At 42.6% G+C, this 22,054-nt stretch overlaps 1 protein-coding gene across 1 annotated transcript in view; it reads right to left on the bottom strand.

Moving 5' to 3' along the window:
• The window catches only part of LOC126470114 (vacuolar protein sorting-associated protein 26B-like), a 71,737-nt gene that overhangs the window by 24,678 nt on the left and 25,005 nt on the right, over positions 1–22,054 (bottom strand). Inside the window, exons 3-4 of the mRNA XM_050097719.1 lie at positions 12,539–12,771; positions 12,120–12,284 (exon numbers count right to left, since the gene is read on the bottom strand). Coding sequence (XP_049953676.1) covers positions 12,120–12,284; positions 12,539–12,771 — 398 coding nt within the window. The remainder of the gene's footprint in view (positions 1–12,119; positions 12,285–12,538; positions 12,772–22,054) is intronic.

Genomic DNA, 22,054 nt, shown 5'->3' with positions numbered 1-22,054 from the left:
GTCCTATGCTGCCAATGTTAAATTACTGAATGCAAGTTTCTAGATACACTGAACAAGAATTATTACTAAAATTGTATTCTGGGGCATGGTTTTTTTTTTCTCCAGACACTAAATCTTTGACACAATTTTGTAAATAGATGAACGTAAAAACAAAACAACTCAGGATATTTTAATTATTCTAGTTCCATATGTGTTGAATCTCACATTTGGCATTCTGTGAAAATTTTGTGTCTCTACCATCAATACTTTTTTAGAAAATGGGTCATTTATTGCAAAAAATGTAGTTTAGAGATATTGAGGTTTAAAACTTTTTTTTACTACAAATTCTTATACAGACTTACATTTCTGCATCTTTTATGCACTAGAATTGCCCTGGCCCATCCATAGTCTGTGTCTTCTTCAGTGTCACAACAGCCCAGCACTTGTCTCCTCCTTTTCTTTCTTGCTTCTTTTGTCATTTGCTGAACAGCTAACTCTGCTTCACGTACACGAAACTAATCCAGTTCCCGTAGTCCTTTAGCTGTGTTCTGTCCAAATCTTACACCTAACTTCTCCAGAATCTTAAGTGTTTCATAGTTCCCACCATTACAAGTTATTACAGCATCAGACACTGCTAACTTTAGAGTCAAAGGCCAACAAATACATTTTTAGGCACATAGCACCACACAACATTATTGAAAGACTCATTCACATTCTGGGTCCTCCCATGTTAACACTTCTTTAGTAGCTCAGGATTTGCAAAATCTCTGTAAATAGGATTGATTGCCTCCATTACTGCCAAAGGAAGAGAATGTTTATGTGTAAATTCATGCAGGGTGCCAGAAAATTCAGCTTGCCTATATTTACACCAAGCATTTGGTGGAGGTGGACACAAAGCATGACATGGCTTTTCATCAGTTGATATTCGTATTTTCAAGCACTTCAGAAAGAAAATGCAGGTCTCACATATTTGTTACCTGCACATTTGCATTTCTTGAAGCTACTTTTATGCTTAGTCATTTTATTTATGTATAAAAAGCAATAGAAGCTAACTTACTACAAAAATAGCAGATATTCACACTACTTTCAACGAAAACTAGTATCAGAAACAAAGGACTGATTTGTTTATTCGTAATGCCAACTTTTAAGATGTAGCAGTAGGCATAAAACAAAGCAATTCACAGCCTTCTAGACTGTGTAGTTCCTAAGATATGACTGCTCAACTGTGACAGTATATGAGTAGCCACGAAATTTGATAGTCTCACAATTGTCCGATTTTAATGTATTATATACCAAAATGCTCAGAAAAGTCAAAGTACATTATGGAATAGAAAACAGAAGATGTCAAATTTCAATGAATTTCACAGATGTCCCTTAATACGTACAACAAAAATGAATTTCGAACTACTGAAAAATTATGCTGTAAATATCAAAAACCTATTAACTTCAAATGCAGTATTGCCGCACTGTAATGAATATTATGTGTTTATGATTCAAATACCAAAATACAAACAAAGGAAGTAAAATTTTAATGGAGCATAATGACATTGTTGTTAAATGGATACAGGGATACTGACAAAGATAATCCAGGAATATGATGTCTCATCTGCTGTGTAAAACATGGCTAAACCAGAATATGGGGAAAAAGTTAGGCAAAGAGCAATGGTTTGGGCCATTTTAAAGTATACCAGACTGGGCTGGAAAAATTGTCATATTAGCTGGTCGTACTTTGGGATATGTTATGAAAATCAGTATTCCAGGTCAAAAAGAGCTATTCAGACAATTACAATTAATCTTGAGTCATCAAAAATATGGTTGATGAAACTGTGTATTTCATATCGTCTCAAATGAAGTTGTCATGGAAAACGAGCATTATCCTTCAGGAGTAGTTGGTGATGAGACACCCGACAATGAACGCAAAGAGAGCCAATATCATGCTGTCGATTCTCTGACTCTCACAGAAATTCTCAAGTTAAACATAAAATGTTATGAAATCAACTGTATTGCAAATGTACAAGTACACACAGTTCTGCCACTACTACATTTTCAACACAACACAACTTCTATGGGCACAAATCACAGGGTATGTTGCACAATGAGACATGTTTTAAAACTACCGACATACTAATATTTGCATTAACCAATTGACGGCTTATGTTCTTCAGAATAGGCTGAATGCATTCAGCATGGCGAATGGCTACAAGTGGAGGACATGGAGGAGAAAATTTTAATCTATTCTCTGCTAGATCTGATTATCACCACGAAGATCAGATAAAATCAATGACAGCAGAATAAAGATTATAAGATGAACAACATAAAAGTAAAACAAGGGTAACTGAATGCAACCGAATGAAATCAGGTGATGCTGAGGGAATTAGATTAGGAAGTGAAACAGTAAAAGAAGTGGAAGAGTTTTACTATACAGGTAGCAAAATAAAAAGTTTATGGCCAAAGGAGAGGGAATATAAAATTAAAACGTAGACTCACAATAGCAAGAAAAACCATTTCTGAAAACAAAGTGTGTGTTAACAAAGAATATAGATTTGGAGATTAGATGCCTTTTAGGAAGGCATTTGTCTCGAGTGTCCCTTTGTATGAAAGTGAAATGTGGATGATAAGCAATTCACACAAGATAAAATAAAAGCTTTTGAAATGTGGTGCCACAGAAGAGTGCTGAAAAAAATATGAGTAGATAGAATAACTAATGAGGTGGGGTACAGAACCAAACTGGGCAAAAAATAAATTTACGACATAACTTAACTAAAGGAAGGGATCGGATGATAGGACACATTCTGTGACATCAAGGAATAGTCAATGAGGTAGCAGAGGAGAGTGTGAGGGGTAAAAATTGTAGATGGAGGAGACCTCGGCATGAATACAATCAACAGGTTCAAACGGACATAGGTGCAGTGGGTATTCAGAGATGAGACTAGCATAGGACAGACTTGTGCTGCAATCTGAAACAAATCACTCTTTGGACTGAAGACGATGAAATTATTTACATTACTTATGATACTTAAACTGCTGTGTCAGACGTTTATTTAACATGTGTGTCCAAATTGGCAGTAATTACTTGCCCACCTCACTGTACACAGGCCTAATGCTATATGGAAGTTGAGTGTAGGCAGCTTTGTGTAGTGTAGCCTTTCTGTTTCAGTTCAAAGGTCTTCAGAAATTTCATGAAAATTGTTTCAGTTCACACATCTTCAGAAATTTTACAAAAGTTATGACATCTGTAGGTCCACAAGCATTAACCTGTCATCAGGAATAGGTAACACCCCAATTACTGCCACTGCCCCTCTCAGTATGGCCCATTTTTGTTCATAACTCACTGCAACTACAGTAGAAAAGGTAGTTTGTCACAATTATTAGTGCTCTTAAACAGGGTATTGGGTCACTGTCTGGCAGTCATAATGCTTTGCTGTTTTCTTGGTCTCCCAATCCATGGGCAAAGTAGTCAAAGTAACTCTTATTCTGAATATTGCCAGTGATTGTACAATAAAAAAAATAGTTGTAAATTCTGTTATGGATTCATGTAATATAATACGTAAATCCGAAAACATGGATTATATCACCCCACAACTGCTGCAGGTGTAGCAGCAGCAGCAGCAGCAGCAGCAGCAGCAGCAGACACTTCAGGAAATGGCAGAACAGCAAAAGCAGCAATAATGATATTTCAGTCACTAGTGCTCCACTAGCAGAAATAACTGCCACTGCTATCATAGTGGAACATCAACACACCAACCATATCACCAGGGCCACATGCATTTTCAAAGAAAGAAAGAATAAATAAAAGGAAGACTACAGTGTAGTGTGCTGTTGATGATAATGTCATTAGAAATGGAGCACAAGCTTAGATGACAAACAGATCAGGAAGGAAACCGAGTGTGTCCTTTTCAAAGAAGCCAACCTGGCATTCAGCTCTATGAACATGGACAAAGAGGGTAACTGTACGCTGCTGCTCCTGAATCTCATTCCAGGACAACCACCATGCCTTTTCACTAAATGCCTTCCTTTTCAGAATTCTGCCCAGCAAGGGATGATAGGCCAAAACATTAAATGACTGTCCTAAAATTTTTTAGTTCACAACAAAACTTTTATTATGCATTCTTTCTACCACAGGCAGAATTGAAAGTATTTACATTATTGCATCAGAAGCAGAATAAGCATTTTTGACAGAATAATGCCATGTCAGTGAATTAATTTTTCTTTTGAGCCAATAAATGTCCTCATGAGTCAATAAACTGCCGGTCACAGAAACTCGTGTCCTTGCCAAGCAGTGTTACTTCAACTGTGCACAGCTATGCTAAACTGGTACGTACTAAGTTCTGCAGCTTGAAGGGGTGTTTATTAAGTTTATAGGCAGAAAAGATAAGTCACCAGATGAGTATATAGAACTGCCAGTAAATGATGCCAAACAATAAGTAGTTGTCAATACAATTCTTGGCATATACAAATATCTGCAGCTTCCACAAGAATTCATGTGCCTGAACAATTTTTCATTGTTTCTTACAACAGATTACTCATCATATGTTCAGTTGTGCATTACAGGGGGCACAAGCAAAGACCACATGGAACATTTTAAACCTCTTTTTTCACATCTAGCAAGAAGTCATGCTTTAGTGCAGCCTCTTCAATTCGCATTTTTTTTCAACTCCAAGTCAAATACTTGGACATATCCTAGACAACATTGGTATATGGCCAAAAACGACACATCTCCCAACTATAAACAAAATGCCACAACATCATACATCTAAAGGAGCTACACCCATTTATGGAGGAGGTATTTAGGTTTCAATGTGCCGGATTACTGTCTCAGACATGCCATGAACATAACATGCACTGCTGCTGGCACTGCTTTGATGTTGTCAGAAAATGCTGTTCTGTATTCGAAATCCTTAGAACTTGATGGCATAATACCAGCTCAAAGCCCAATTCCAGAATAGCAATCTCACGAGGAGGCTTACTGGTAGCCAATTTGGCCAGCTTGTCAGTGAGTTCATTCCTCAGGATCTCTACATGAGCCGAGGTCCAGACAAAGACTACCAAGGTCCACATTGTTTGAGGGCAAAAAGGGAATCTTGGATAGCCAGGAACAAGGGATGGTGAGGGCAACACAGGTCAAGAGCTTGAAAACTACTCAAAGAGTTGCTACAGGTGAGGCAGGGCTCACCGGTGCAGGAAAGGTTATGCTCAAGAGCACGAAAGATGGCTACTAACTCTGCAGTGAAAACACTGCAGCCAACCGGCAAGGAGCAGAGTTCATTACAGCCTGCACGAATGCAAGCAAAGCCAGCATGACTGGCACCCATTGAGCCATCAGTATAGACTACTTCTGGATCCTGAAACATGCCAAGAACAGAGAAGAACTGGCTGCAGAGGGCTTCAGGATGAGCCGAGTCTTTTAGACCTTGTGATAGGTCAAGACAGGGCTGTGGATAGGGGATGCACCACAGAGGTGTATGTGAGCTGGCCCTGAGAAGTGTTAGTAGAGGGGAAAGCTGGAGTTCAGAAAAAAAGGGACCATATGTGGACAGCAATAGTAACCCAAGACCTGGGCTGCCTTTGTGGGAGGTGGATCTCCATATCTAGAAAGCAGAGACAGTAATTTGGGTGCTCTGGAGAGCAGCGAACGCACAATGCATACGTGATCAATTATTGTTGAAACACAATCTGAAAGGGTGGAACCCCTGCCTCCACTAGGAAGCTGAACACGGGGCTAGTCCAAAAGGTGCCGGTTGTACCCCACAATGCTATATTAGGTCCACCATCTGTAATGTCAAAGGTCATAGTGAACCACATGCAAGACTCCCACAATCTAGATGGGACTGGACTGTAGAGCTGCATCAGAGTAGTCATTCGTGCCCCCAGTTGGTGTCGCTGAGGCATCGAAGAGCACAGAGGTGCGACCAACATTTCCACTTTAACTGACGCAAGATGGGAAAACCATATCAATCGGGCATGGGAATGGACTGTATGGCAATGACAGAATTGCATTATGCAGGTCTTCACAGCCAAAAAATTGAAACCATGAGTGAGAGCCCAAGGTTGCACTCGATGTATTGCTCCCTGCAGTCTGCATTCAGCAACTCCTATTGTGGTCGAACAAAAATAAATGCAAAAATGATCAGCATACAGAGGAGAGGAGGAGGAGGAGGAGGAGGAGGAGGAGGAGGAGGAGGAGGAGGAGGAGGGGGGGGGGGAGGGGGGGACGACAAAGAACCCTCAACTACCACCAGACTATTGATAGCCACTAAAAAGATAGGGACCGTCAAAACAGAATCCTGCAGGACCCCATTCTTCTGTAGATGGGAGGCGCTCTGGGAGCACCAATCTATAACTGAGAAGTGTGATATGAAAGAAAGTTCCAGATAAAAATTGGGACTGTATCAAAGATGTCCCACTCATGTAAGGTGGTTAGGATGTGGTGGTGCCATGTAGTACTGTAAGCTTTATGCAGATCGAAAAAGACTGCAACAAGGTGTTGATGCCAGGCAAAATCCGTTCAAAGAGCAGACTCCAGATGGACTAAATTACACGCAGTCAAACGGCTTTGGAAAAAATCACCCTGGGCTGCATTCCTAGGATTCTAGGATAGAATACAGCCTTTGACTCACTATACATTCAAGTAATTTGCACAGGATATTGGTTAAACTAATCGGATGATAGCTGTCCATCTGAAGAGGTGATTTAAACAATTTCAGAACTGGAACAATGACACTTTCTCATAACCGGGAAGGGAATTCCCCCTTGCTCCAGAGACAGTTAAAAAGGACAAGTATATGACGATGGCTAGCCACCAATAAATGCTGAAGCATTTGATTGTGTACCTGGTCTGGTCCAGGAGTCATGCTGCAGCAGAGAGCAAGGACACTGGCATATTTCTACTCGCTAAATGGGGCATTATAAGGCTCCAGGCAGCGGGGAACGAAAGATAGAAGGAGTCATTTTAGATGGTGTTTGAGAAGATGGAACGTGGGTGAATAGTGGGCTTATGCTGAGGCCTGGGCTGGTGAGGATAATCTCATTCAGGGAAATTTCTGGGATACCTGTAGGACAGCAGCCAGAAATGCACATGATCTTTACACAACCCTGCGAAGAGGGAGTATGTGTCCCTGTGGCAAGTGCCATATTGTTCCCAAAAAATCCATTTCTGGCATTTAAGAAAAAAAGATAACAGGCCCGGGCACAAACCTGTTTGAAGGCCATGAGATGGTCAAGAGATGGATGCTGTTTATAATGTTGGATGGCACGAGGTTGGTTGGTTTGGGCGAAGGAGACCAGACAGCGTGGTCATCGGTCTCATCGGATTGGGAAGGAAGTCGGCCGTGCCCTTTCAGAGGAACCACCCCGGCATTTGCCTGGAGTGATTTAGGGAAATCACGGAAAACCTAAATCAGGATGGCCGGACGCGGGATTGAACCGTCGTCCTCCCGAATGCGAGTCCAGTGTCTAACCACTGCGCCACCCCGCTCGATTGATGGCACGAGGGTAGCCTTTACTAGGCACAGCAATTTTAGGCATCCACCAATGGACAGTCTTCCATCAGGTTGAACCTGGGGAAGACAGATTCACCAAGGCAGATGCTGAAAGGATAGCATCGGTCAAAGTCTCTTCAGACTCATCAATGCTGTCATGTCGTGGAGTGGTTGGGATGGCAGCCAAGGAAAAGCAATCCCAACTCATATTAAAAAAGGCCAACTGGGAGGGCATCAAGGTGAGCGTTGCTGAAGGAAAGATAATTGGAAAATGTCACACAAATTGTCATGAACTCCCTAATGAACTGCAGGGAGGAATCCAGGGCTACAGATGGAAAGATCAATGACTGAGATAGTATTGTGCACCACACTAAATTGTGTCATGGCTCCAGTGTTGAGGAGGCAGAGATCAAGCCCTGCCAGCAGGTCTCCAAAAATTTTTCACTGGTCAGTGGCCGCAGTCCCATCCAACAGAGTGTTATGGTCATTAAAATCCCAAGGTGAAGGAAAGGGGAGGGGGGCCAGGAGTTGCCTACAGAGTGCAAGAATAGCAGGAAGCATAGGAGGCTTGAGTGGGGGAAGATAAGGATTACGTATTGTTACCACAAAGTGATCCAAACGGCCACCACTTCCAGTGCAATATGAAGAGGAACTGACAGTTTCTGAGTGGACCAAGGTACAGACACCACTGGAGGCTCGCAAAGGGCTGATTTGGTTCCAACAGTAGGCTTGGAAACCACGAAGAGTCAGCAAATGAGCACCCACAAAACAATATTCCTGCAATACAACACAAGCTACAGAGTGTAGAGAAAGAAGGGACCGCAATTCTGGAATGTGACAATTGTTAACATTACAGTTCCACTGGGAGTGAGTAGTAGAAGATACCAGATGGACACTGAATGGGCCAGAATTGGTCACTGTGCCAAGTCCATGTCCGTCACTGGTAAGGATGGAGTGACATCCATGACTTTGGGGGGGGAGGGGGGGGGGGGGGACCCTCATCCCAAGACTTATGGTTATGCATCTCCTCCTCCTCCTCCTCCTCCTCCTCCTCCTCCTCAGGACGAGAGGAGGTGTAGTCGGGAAGAGAGCAAGTCACAGTAATATCAGGACCCAAAAGAGAATGAGCAGCATTGAGCCTCACAGAGCATGTGTCCCATGTCAGACTCAAAGTAACAGGCTTCTTGTTCTGGAGACACCGGGGAGGAGTAATCCTATAGGGAAGGGAGTCACATTCCTGGCAGGTGTCAGAGGAGAAGGTTTCTTCTCCAGCTGTGGAGAAGGAGTGGTTCCGTGAGGAGAGGGAGTGTGGCCACCACCAGGGAGGAGGAAAAGGAAGGGGTACAGGACAGAGGTAAAAAGGAAGTGGGAAAGAGACGACAGAAGCAGAGGAAACCGTTAAAGTTACAGGGTGGAGATGGTCGAGTTTCTGTCAGCCTCAGAGCAGGATAGACAGTTGAGAATATTGAATTCCTGAATCTTCCTTTCCTTTATATAGATTGGGCAGTCCAGCGAGTGAGGAGAATGTGGGCCTGAGCAGTTCACGTACTTGGGCGATGGGGTGCAATGACTCCCCACGTGATGAGAGTGGCCACAGTCCTCACAAATAGGATTTGCCTCACATCACGGAGATGTGATCGAAGAGACACCGGAAACAGCGCACGGGATGTGGAATATAGGGGCTTCACATCACTACAGTAAAAAATAATTTTGACTCCCCCCCCCACAAAAGCCAGGATGAAAGCACCAGTATCAACATGATTGTCCTTAGGACCTCTCTGGACTCACTGGACAAAACGAACACCACACTGTTTCAGGCTAATCCCGAGTTTCCCATCAGACTGAAGGAAGTAGTCCCTGTGGAAAACAATGGCCAGGGTCATATTTAAGCTGTGGTGAGGAGTAATGCTCACTGGGATGTCTCCTAAGCACTTGCAAACACAAAGGGAACCCAAATGACCAGCAGAAGAGGTTTTAATCAGTAGGGAACCAGATCGCATCTTAGTAAGTGAGCCCACTTCACCAAATTTATCTTTGATATGTTCACTAAAAAGAATGGTTTGGTAGTGGCAAAAGTCTCCCCGTCTGTCCTGGCACAAACCATGTTACCGGGGAAAGGGTTTTGCTCCAAGCTGGCAGGCCTGGGCGTCCTCCCAGGGAGTGGGCACAGAGGTGAAGGCCATGAAAGCAAAAGTAGGAGCAGAGAGAGAACCATTCCCGTCTGAAGACACGGCCATGGAAGAGCACCCACAAGTATGGAGCTTAGCACACTTCACGGGCTGAGCATCCACCCTGGTACTGGTACGACCCACTCCAATCAGGGGCTCACCCGGTGGGTGCCACCCAGCTGCAGCAAAGGCTGCCTGGCATGGCAGTAGTTGGCAAGAGTTCTGATGCCCCAAAAATATGAGCAATCACACCTAGGCAAACATCAGGTGGTGACAGCTCTGGTACCAGAAGTGTGATCCCTGTGTTGTCAGGCATCTCAACCAGATGGGTGCACAACGGGAAAGGGGTGGGGGGGGGGGGGGGGCAGGAGGAGTGGGAGGAGAGCTAGGATGGGAAGGGGTGGATATTGGGAAGGGTATGCAGCCCAAGAGAGAAGAAAGGCTGCAATAGCTTTGGGCCCTATGTGCACCACACTCATACCTGTGGGAGCCCTGGCAGGTACATTATACACCATTCGTTTAACAAACATTGTCAATTCAGCACTAAGGTGCAGAGAAGCATCAAAAACTCAGCGGTTAGTGCAAAATGTGAGAGATTAATTTCCATTCAACAGTTGCCATCCCACCCTATGTGTCTCAACAGCCTTTGATCTAAATTTTGTCATAATGGTGTGGGTGAAGTTTTGCATTTATAAACACCATGTGTGTGAGCCAAATGTATAAATCTCTTCAGCAAAAAATGGCTCTGAGCACTATGGGACTCAACTGCTGAGGTCATTAGTCCCCTAGAACTTAGAACTAGTTAAACCTAACTAACCTAAGGACATCACAAACATCCACGCCCGAGGCAGGATTCGAACCTGCGACCGTAGCGGTCTTGCGGGTCCAGACTGCAGTGCCTTTAACCGCACGGCCACTTCGGCCGGCATCTCTTCAGCATTTCCATGTTTTGCTTAAGTAACAACACCTTTCCTGTAACTCAGGTGTTTTGTGTAGTTCTGCAATTATCAAAATTATCCCAAATTTTTAGCTCACTCAACACTAGTGAATGATTTTGGAACTTTGCAGTGAACTTAGTCACCAAATACCTTCTCAGTGTTTCAAAAATCCCATCAAGCCTCTTGAGACCCTTTCACACAGAATGGAGAAACATCTGAAAATGTCTTCACCTACATTTTGGCTCAACAAACTGGTTCTGTGATACCATACATGCCCTCTACTACCAACGGATTTATTACCGAGTAAAGTGGTACAAATGAAGAAGGGTTAGACTGCTATTCTGGAAAAGAAAGGTACAAATCTAGAACAATCAATTATTTTTTGTGTAGTTTCCTGAATACCATTCAAGTGACCACAGGAAGTTCCTTCAATATGGGCACAACTGACACTGCCTCTTCATTCTCCTCGAAACACTTGTCCAGCAGAGCTACTGCATAGTCTCTAATGAATTCAATCAATGTTGTTGACAGTTAAAACTCTTATTTAAAAACAGTATCTTACCAATTAGGTTATTATTTTATGGTGTCTGACCTCACCAGCTGTCTTATTTGTTTGAATAGTAAATCATTTATCATCAGCCTGTGCCATTGGCAAGTAATGTTCGCAAAACAGCTTCATTTTTGTCTCAGGGGCCAAAATGATATGCACTGTGAGTAATTATAGGCCAACTGTTGTAATACCGGTTAGATTGTGCATCAGTGAATGTTTCATCTACACAGCTAGTCATCACTTCAGCAAGTTGCTCTACATTATGCCTGAAAGGCAATTCTGAAAGAATGGATGCATTAACAAAACTCCTAAAACAGCGGTAGGAACGAGCAGATTGTTTTGGTATGCAATAAATTTCTAGCTAGTTGAAATATAATGCCATATGTATCACTACTGTTTCTGACTGAGATGGTCTTATTCTATTTAAATTTCCCATCTTCCCTTTTTTTTATTCAAAATATCCCATCTCTCTTGTTTGTCATTCTTCCAAGTTCTATACTTCTCATCTTTATGTTTCTTATACTCTGTTCTATGTTCCAAAGCACAATTCTGTGCCATGGGTTCTTATATTTGATGCTTTAAGTTGATCAGAACTCCTTCCATGTCATTTTTAACCTTCACAGTCCACTGTCTCATTCACTTTGCTTTCTCTCTCCTTTGTTGCTGTCCAACTAACTTATCTACCTGGAAATAAAAGATGACCCTACATGGTAAAACATACTATTGTAATAAGGGTGTCAAATAGACAGACTTCGTTGACATAATGTGAAGTTATCGTAATTTGTCACACAGGCTTATTAAAAGAGCCACAAAATATTATTTGAACCTTTGTAAATTATGCTGTTTTAATTAGGTAAAAAACAGACAAAATGTTAGTTGTTTTTTTCAGAAGCATTATTTTACCCTAAGACGTCACATTATTTTAGCTGTCTCTCAACTCATGTTTTATATACATGAGCAATGCGAGGATACAAAGTTCTCAAATACACCTTCATACATTACTTACTTTGATTTATTGTACTCAAATTCTATATGTAAGCAGTCTTCTATGCCAACTTCCATTTTTATGCTGTTGTTCATTTCTGGGTAGCAAGATAAGGTGTGAACAACAATATCCATTTCCTTAATTATGTCTGAAAGCCTTCTCACAATAGTAACTCTCAAAAAATACCTGTAACAGAAGTGATATTAACATTATGTCAGTGAACTATGGGAAAAAATCTGAATTTAGCCCCATGACATCAAAAAACTAAAGTACAAACAAATAAAAAATTGACATTATTAGCTTGTATAGAAGGTATTCATGATTCTGTCCACTTAGTAGAAAATCTTATTACTTTATGATCGCATTACATCACGAAATTTTGAGACGTTTCATTAACTCTTTTGAAAATAAATACAAGCAATAACTTAAAATCATCTTACCGAAGTCGTACATTTGAACCAGTGTACGACTCGAAAGGCTTTTCAACGTTAAGGAACTCAAAAGCATAGGACATATTTTGCATAAGTTCACCAGGACGAGCTAGTTCTTTGACTAGAGATGTGAACTCATGATGATTGCCTCTGTCATAATAGAGTTCAATCTGACCAATGAATTCTATTTTTATTCCTTGGTGTTCCAGCTTTGAGCCATACTTTTTCAGGGTTACATTCACCTAAAAACAACAAAAGAATCTTGTGAGAATGTGTTAAATATACTGGGACATTTATACTCACTATTCACGGCCTACAAATAAACAATAACTTATGCAAAATTTTATCTTCATATTGATGTAACTTCAATCTGTCTTCTTTCTTTGTTTCCTATTTTTACAGTGCTCCAGCTTCTCCCAAATTGTCTTTTCCTTTCTTCTGTCCATTTCGTGCCCGATTTCTTATACATGATATATAAATTGGTATCCACACATTTTTTTAAGGTAACAACAACCACTCTCTATGTTTGTGTTACGTTTTCTACTTTTAATTCTTGTTATCTTTTTTACTGTGGAATACCATAGTTCACAAGTCATTCACAATTTCAAATGAAACTGGAATACAGTGTTCCAGAAACACAAATACACAACAGATTTTACAGCTGCTACTTGCTGATGGTTACATACTCCACATTCAACAACACAAAGATTTAACTTCTGCTACTGATTATTTTGACAACAAAATATCCACCTTAATACCTTTCAAATAGCTCCAATATTATTGTGGTCTTTACACATGTGTTATTGTAGTTGCAAACTCCCTAAATAGTCAAAGATCCTACATTTATGTAAACAGAATTTCTCACATCAAACACAAGGCTGAAGAAGTTTTCTGTCATTCTGCCTGTCATGTAATGACACCAGCAGCAATCTGCAGGACCTACTGCCACCTTAAAAAAAATAGGTGGTGACAAAGGGCGATTTGTGGGCAAGGCACTGAGGAAGAAGAGGAAGTTAGTATAATGTTGCAATGATGTCAAGGTCATTAAAAGCAGCTCTGGGTCTTTCAGAAGTGCTACTAGACAAAAGAAAACCCTCAGTAGGACCTTAACAATTTTAGTGGTGGTTTGTCTGGACCCTGAAACTACCTTTGTTTTAGTTGCATAATGGAAAGAGCATAAGTAACAAAACACAATATGCCAATGTGAGACTGGGCAGTCAACAGGTACAAAAAAAAAGAAGCCTGAAACCTACCTATGCTTTCAGTGCTGCCCTCCACAGGTATCAAGCACAAAAAAAGACTACATTGTATATGCACACCAACTTGAGTGGGGTCAAGAAGTTGTTCCGATGAAGTGGAAGAGGGATCAAAAGAGCCAGGCAGAGGGAGGGAGCATAGGACAGTAGGGTAGCTGGAAGCTGGCAGAGAGTTGTGTGTGGCCCACAATGACACACAGCAGTGGATTGGAAGGTTGAGCAAGTGTAGTAACCCACCAGTTACTACACCTACAGCCCACAGTGGTCTTAAGTCAGGGTACTACAGCAAGCACAGTGTGTGCTAATATTCAAATGATGTTCCCACAACTACCTGAGGCCGCCACCAGGGGCAGCATGGTCACCGACTGTCATCACCAGATTTGCTGCGTGCAAGCAGCACTACACCAGTGATATCTGATGAGGACAGCATCTCTATATGGACTTGCAAGGGCCTCCGGACCCTCAGTTGTTAAATGTTTTCGAGACATGTAAACTACTTTAATTGTATTCTTGTTGATGTCTCTCCATGACCCAATAAATTTTATCTTTTTTACAGCCATGTGTTTCCTTGAGTTCCTAGTTAGAGCACAAGTAGCAACATCAAGGGTCAAATTTTCATGTTTTATGGGTTTTGTGGTTTTGCCGATGTTCGGCTCTTCCATGGAGATTCTACTCCAGTCACTTGTGCAACACCAGCAGGCACACATGGCTGTGTTGTAATGGTTGTTGACTATGTTGATCCAGGCTCAGCTGCTGGATTTTTCACACGTGGCCATCCTCCTCCCCCACCCCCCCCCCCCACCCACCCCCCATCCAGCCCCCCATTTCCCGTGATGAATCCATGGAAGACTGGAACACTGACAAAAAGCAGCTTTGCCAACATTTTGTGACATTCTAGGTGGTTGATATGAAGGTTTATAAGACTCTCTTCTTGTCATGGATACCCCCTCATATTTATCACTTACTGTGGCAGTTAGCTCCTCTGCAAGAACCAGCATTGCTTTCTTATGACAATATCTGTAGTTTGCTCTCCTCCTATCACTGCAAGTATATGCATGTAGCAGCTGCACCATTGAATTCTATGAATGTCACAAACAGCTGCAGCAACTGTATTGAGCTTGGGTGTCCAAGCTCCACGGCCGCAGTCTTAAGTGTCGGTTCATCACGGATAAGACTCAGGAGTCTTATGTGCACACCATAGTCATAGAGGCAATTATTTGTTCGGCTCCAGATAACAAGGTGTGTTGATGGGCCCTTCAGTCTGAGAGCCCTATGTTAGAATTTGTTTTGAATACCAAACAGTTGTTCAAGGTTTCCTGCATGGTGGGCTGCCAATTAGAGGTTTGGAGTGATGACATCATTGTTGACAAGTGGTGGGCCTCTTGCCACAAATGTAAAAAAAGATGTCATATAGCAGTGGTATGTCCATCTCTACCGTCTATCCTCCTCTTCTTCCCCCACCCCAAGGAGTCATTGCCAAAATCAATGGGCGTCTATATTCATACTGTTTCATTGTTATGTTCACTGTTCTGTTCATGGCTGTAAGCAGGCCAGACCAAACTTTTCATTGAAGTATGGGTGACAGATAAGCCATAAAGCCTACAAGTCGACACAGGGGCCACTGCCTCTCTCCTCAATTCACAGTAGTACACCTGGCAAGGGTCCCCAACCATTGGTATGCACAAGAGTTGGTCGGTAAGCTAGCATAAACAGCAGATTCCAATTCATGGTCAACACAGTTTACAAGTCAGCTTTCCGTCCCATTACATACTTAGTGGTTAACAATGCGAGTACTAAAAATTTCTTTGATCTAGATGTCTTTGCTGCTTTTGGCTTTTCTACTCCAGATGCAGTGCATCTGGTGTCAAATCAAGTGCCTTATCATGAATTGGATTCCTTTTGTTCCGAGTTTTTGGATCTGTTTGCCCCAGAGTTAAGTTTTGCTTTTTCTGTGTGCAGCCACTGTCACTAGCTTTATGCATCTAAGTTAAGAAGGAGCTGGACTGCTTAATGTCACTTTGAGTAATTGGACTGATTTCCTAAAAAAGATTACTGATCATAAAGAAGCCGCTCCATCAGCTTTGGCTCTGTGGCGACTTCTAGGTCACTATTAATGCACAGGTAGTTATAGACACTTACTCCCTGCCTCACCTGGAGGAGTTGCTCACAAAGTTGTCTAGGGATCAATTCTTTTCGAGAATAAACTTGGCCCAAGCCTACCTTCTGATTCCATTGGACAAGGCATCAAAACAGATGCTTGTTGTTAATACACCTTTCAGCCTCTTATCAGTATCAAATGCTAGTGAGCCTGCCATCTCTTAACCTTTTTTTAGAACAGGTTACAATGGCTGTCCCTCACTGCGTTAATTATCTTGATGATATCGTCACGATACGTGCTTCCTCAGAGCACAACTTCCTCTCTCTGTTTACTGTTCTACAAGCCAAGAGCCTCAAATTTAATCTCAGTAAGTCTCACTTTTCCCTACCTTCCATTTTTTATTTTGGTCATGAAATTGACTGGTAGGACATGTACCTGATGAAACAACATGCAGCCGATATTAAGGTTTTGCCCCCATCCCTCTAATTTATGAGAATTTCAGAAATTCTTTGGCAAAATTGCATATTATGACAAGCTTATTCCCGCAGCAGCTGCTACTGCCCACCCTTTGCATCTGCTGCTTCGGGAAAGTGCTACTTTTGTTTGGTCTGCAGCCTGTGAGCATGCTGTTGTGCAGCTTAATGACAGTCTTCGCTCTGCACCATGTTTGCAACATTTCAATCAGGCAAGCATCTGGTCCTGGCCACAGAGTGGCTGTGGCCTTTCGTCATTCAGATGACTCCAAACAGCTCTGTGTCAAAAATACTCAACTTAGAAACATTATTCTCAGGTGAATGAAGAAGTGCTTGATATTGTCAATGCCTTAAAAAAAAATTCATTTAATTGCCGACCATAAATACTTGGTTCGCCTGTTTAGTCTGACAGCACCCTTACTGGACAAAGCCACTTATTGTTTTCCACATTGGGCTCTGTACTTGTACCAATACAATTATGAGATCCATTTTCATCCTACACTGCAATATGCGAACACTGGTGCTCTGTCCCAGCTCTCCATGGGCCAAACCCCTCATTCGACTAGGAAGAACTGCTTTGTTTCCAACTGGAGACAGAGGTGAGGCACTAGGTGGATGGCTTCCCAATCACCAGTTCCTGTATTGTCTCTGCTGTGGTGACAGATCAGTGCTCCGACAGTCATACCGTCATACCCATGATACAACATGGGTGGCCTAACCATCCACCAGGCTGGGCATCTGAACCGCTTCAAAATTTGTGTGTGTTGTGCCATCACCTCTGCCTCTTGGATGGTGTTATTCTCCTGTTAATGGAAGGGTTTACTCCCCACACCGTGGTTCCAGTGGCTCTGTGGTGGGAGGTTCTACACTTCTTATACCAGCGTCACTGGGGTCTCTCTCTCTCTCTCTCTCTCTCTCTCTCTCTCTCTCTCTCTCTCACACACACACACACACACACACACACACAGCAATAGACACTCCACTACATGTTTTGGCCAGGCATTGATCGGAAGGTGGACTACCTCATCCAGCCTGTCGGAAGTGTATGAGTCAGCAGGTGGCACCATGCACTGTTTATCCACCATGACTGGCCCCAATGCAGGAAAGGGTGCACACTGATTTCACTGGGCACTTTTTAATCACTTCCTGGTTATTGGTAAGGGATGCTTTTTCTCATTTTTTAAGTTGACAATCACAAACGCAGCTGTTAAGGTCATGTTGAAGATATTCTCCACAAAAAGCTTGCCTTCAGACAATGATCCTCTGTTCATGGCACAGTCTTTCAAGGACTTTTGTACACAAAATGGCATTTGCCACATCACAGTACCTCCCTTCTATCTTCAATCAAATGGCAAGGCAGAACACCTTGCCTGAATGCTTAAGATGCACATATGCAAGTATGTAGATTTCCTAGCTGAAGAGGCGCTCTCACTTTTTTTAAGCTCTCAGTATGACGTCAACTGGGACCAGGAGCCCAGTGAGCTCCTGCATGGCTGTCAGTTGCAGACACTGCTCAACCTCTTGCTGCTGGGCAGGCATCCTCAGAGGCACCTATTTTGTCGACATTTGTGCCTACAATAGGCCGGGCCAGGCCAGGGCATTTGGGTATCAACAGTGGATTCCAGCCATTATCTACAGCCAGGGCAGTGGCCACATCTTCATGGTTCACGCCTATTATTGCCTTGTGGCACATCACTGGGATCAGTTGCATCCCAGGCAGAGCACAGGGCCCCGTCCTTGGGCTGTTGGCCTGATGCCTTGTTCTCTGTCAACTCCGGTTATGCCTGCCTGCCCTGGCAGTTTGGTCTTTGTAAACAATGATGGCAGGTTTACTATCTGTGGCTGGTGCTGGCGCACCTCACTACACTGAGCAGACACCGCCATCAGTAGGGACAGAAGCTGGGTCTCTGTCACCAGAGTCTCTCCTCTCCAGTCTGCTGTAACTGCTGCCATCCCTCACTGTGGACTGAAAATGAGAAAGCTCTGTCACTGGTAATGTCTACCCGTTGTCCCAGTGTTCATGGGCAGTGGGGGTGCCCTCATCCCATATTTGACTGTACATGCCAGTTCAGGCTGATTTGAAACATCTCGAGCCTTTAGCTGCTGTCCCTGTCATCACCACGGATGGCATGGATGTGTCTTCATTCACAGTATTGTGACTAGGAACACCTGGTCTTTCCGACCATCAGGAAGGAGGAGTGTCATAACAAGCTGGTTACTACACCTACTGCCCACAGTGGACATAAGTCTGGCCATTATGGCAAGCTTAGCGTGTGCCGACATTCAAACGGCATATACAGAGCTACCCGAGGCAGCTGCTAGGGGCAGCCCAATCACCGATCGCCATCACCAGATCTGCCATGCATGCATAGCACTACACCAGTGACACTCAACATGGTCAGCATATTTATATGGGCATGCATGGGCATCTGGACCCTCAGATGTTAGATATGTTCAAGACGCGTAATCTACTTTCACTGTATTCTTGTTGATGTTACTCTGTGACCTAATAATTTTATCTCTTAAATGGCAGTGTGTTTCCTTCTCTTCCTAGATAGAACATAGGAGAAGGGAGACCGGAGAGGAGAGCTTGAGTGTAGAATGTGTGAAGTGCGGGACATACAGACAAAGGTGGAGGCGGGGATGGTGGGACAGTAGTCACTGGCAAGAGAGACCAGGGCAACTGTGGGATTGAAGGATGTGTGATAAGCACAATTCCCATCTATGTAATTCAAGGATACTGGTAATGAGCAGGGGATCCAGGCAGCACGAATTGTGAACTAGCCACATCCAGCTCAGAAGCATGTTCAGCCACCGTGTGGTCAATTTTGCTCTCAGTCGTAGTTTAGTGGCGGCCATTCATTTGAGTGGACAGCTTCGTGGTGGTCGAATCCACATAAAAGTATATGGTTACGTGATGTCACTCTGGGGTGATGCTGGGTAATGATGGAGATGCTCCTCTGCATCCAGTTTACAGGGATGATCATAGGATTAGGGGCACACATGTACAGCGACACACACTTTATTGGGGCTTCGACTACCTTCGTGCCAAGAAATGGGCAACTTCCCATCCAAAATCCTTCCCACCTCTCACAAAATGGTATTACATCACTTACCCAATCCACAAAATATCCCGGTTTGCCCACACGCCACATTTAAACATGACCCCTTACTAGACAGGACACACTTCTGTGGAAAACTCAGGTCAAAGACCTGGCCTATGTACCGAAACACTCTCATGTAGGCACACTACCAAATAGCAGTTCATCCAAATGAATGGCCACTGCCAACTGTGGCAAATAGCAAAATTGACCATCTAGCTGGGGAACACACTGCTGAGTTAACCACGATTTCAGTGGTGGCTTCACAACCTCCGTCACTTGGATACCACCTCCTCCTCCTCTTCCTCAATCCCTCTAACATCAGTTTCTCCAAACCGCAAAGATGGAATTTGTCCTCATAACACACCCTTCAATTCCACAATACTCCTGCCTTTAATTTCAGCTAGTCCTTGTCCCACACCCACTTCCATCCCCTGCTCTACACTCCCCACTTCACTTGTTCTACACACACACACACACACACACACACACACACACACACACACACACACACACACACACCTTCGAAGTCTCCTTCTTCCTCTGTTCTATCTGCCCCTCCCAAACCATTCCTCTACATAATTATCATCCATACATGGCTCCCCCACTGGCACCAGGACGAGCTCATCTTTGCCACATTTCTATACTATCCACTCGCTGCCTCCTCTTCCCAGCTAACAGCTACCCTTCCCAACCAACAGCTAACATACCGTCTGACTCTCCCAGCCGTCAGCCACGTTTGTCTCCCACACTATGTCCTCCACCTTACCTCACCTTTCTCCTTGGCTCTTACCACTTGACAACACCTTACCTACTCAGGCTCCACTGCCAATATGATGTAGTTGGCCAGAACAGTGTAGCCATGATAGTTTTTGTGTATTCTATTAGCTTTGAAGGACAAAGTCCAAAACCTTAGCTACATTTTCCATCTCATTAATGTGCAAATCAGCCACATGGTATCTCATATGTTGTTGCTTTTACTACTTCCATTACTTACATTCTCACCAGGACTTCCAATTATCATACTTGGTTTAGATACGTTCATTCAAAACTTTCTTCATTCAGAATATCCTAGATCTGACACCATTTAATAGTGTAGATGAGTTATGAAAGAAGCACACATCACTTCTATTTCCCATTTAGTTAGGTTGTACAAGGAGCTATCTGGTGCACCTAACATTAAAGCAGACAGTAGTACCTCAGTTATGTCATGCTAGGCCAGTACCATTTCTTCTCAATAACAATAATTTGCACTAGACAACTTATGAGGATTAAAATGGTGAGACACGGAATTGAAAAACTCCTCTTGTATGCAAATCGAATGTGTCACTTAATTTCATCCTGTTAGGTTGGTTAGCTGATTTGAGGGATGGGACCAAACAGCGAGGTCACCAGTCCCATCAGATTAGGGAAGGATGGAGAAGGAAGTTGGCAGTGTCTTTTCAAAGGAACCATCCTGGCATTTGCCTGAAGCAATTTAGGGAAATCAAGGAAAACCTTAATCAGGATGGCCAGACGCGGATTTCAACCATCATCCTCCCAAATGAGAGTCCAGTGTGTTAATCATTGCACTACCTTGCTCAGTTTTCATCATGTTATTTGAAATATTATTCCAAAGATGAGAACACTCAATAGCAACTGAAGAGATAGTCACAGTATTTAGTAGAGCATCTCAATACACAGATTAAATAATTGATATTGTTAACTTCTAAAGTATGGGAGCAAGTCTGTACATACTGTCTGAAGGGCATCACGTTTCGCTTATGGTGTATTCATTTGTTGAATCAAATCACAATTTCAACATTTCTGTCATTCTTCAGCACAATCAATTTGTGCCATTGCACAGACTAAATTTGTGTTAAAAATTATGTGAACTTCGACATACCACATACCACTTCGCATATCCAAAGGAAGCGACAATTGAATCTTCCAACACAATGAACATAATGGGTCTCATGAGCATTTGTATATCAATCCACATGTGAGCCACCACAACTGATCTAATGATGTCTGTTATATTGATATTTTTTAAGTTTACACTTTCTTCGGATTTGCAAAGTGGGACATGAGTATGCCACAGTTCCAGTCATTTATTAAATAAATTTATACAATGACGAATGTTGAAATTCGAACATCACTTAACAACAAAGGAAAGTCATAAGAGAAACAGCAAGTGTTTAAAACATAACAAAGACTGACAGAAACCATCACACAAAAAAGCTTTGAATCTACTTTTTCTACGAGTTTAATATGCTATATCTACATATACATCTGTATTTAAAAATAGAAAATGTCAAGATCTGTGCTCGCTGTGCATAGATGCAGAGAGAACTGATCACAATCAACAAATGTAAAAGGAATCAGACAAATTTCTACATACTGCAGGCCTTGTGGTCAATATGTTTGTGTCACAAAAGATGAGGGATGAGAAGAACCCACCACAGTTCGATAACAATATTAGAAAGTTACTACAAAAGTAAAGAAAGCTGAATGGCACAATCAAACGAAATCTCTGCTGCTAAGAACAGCTGAACTACATTGAAAAGTGCGTAAGACAGCTACGTATGAAGCGTTCAATGAATTCAAAAGCAGCACGA

The sequence above is a fragment of the Schistocerca serialis genome, chromosome 3 (genome assembly GCF_023864345.2).
Source record: "Schistocerca serialis cubense isolate TAMUIC-IGC-003099 chromosome 3, iqSchSeri2.2, whole genome shotgun sequence".
Taxonomy (NCBI): Eukaryota; Metazoa; Arthropoda; class Insecta; order Orthoptera; family Acrididae; genus Schistocerca; species Schistocerca serialis.
This window is presented reverse-complemented; position numbering and strand designations above follow the sequence as displayed.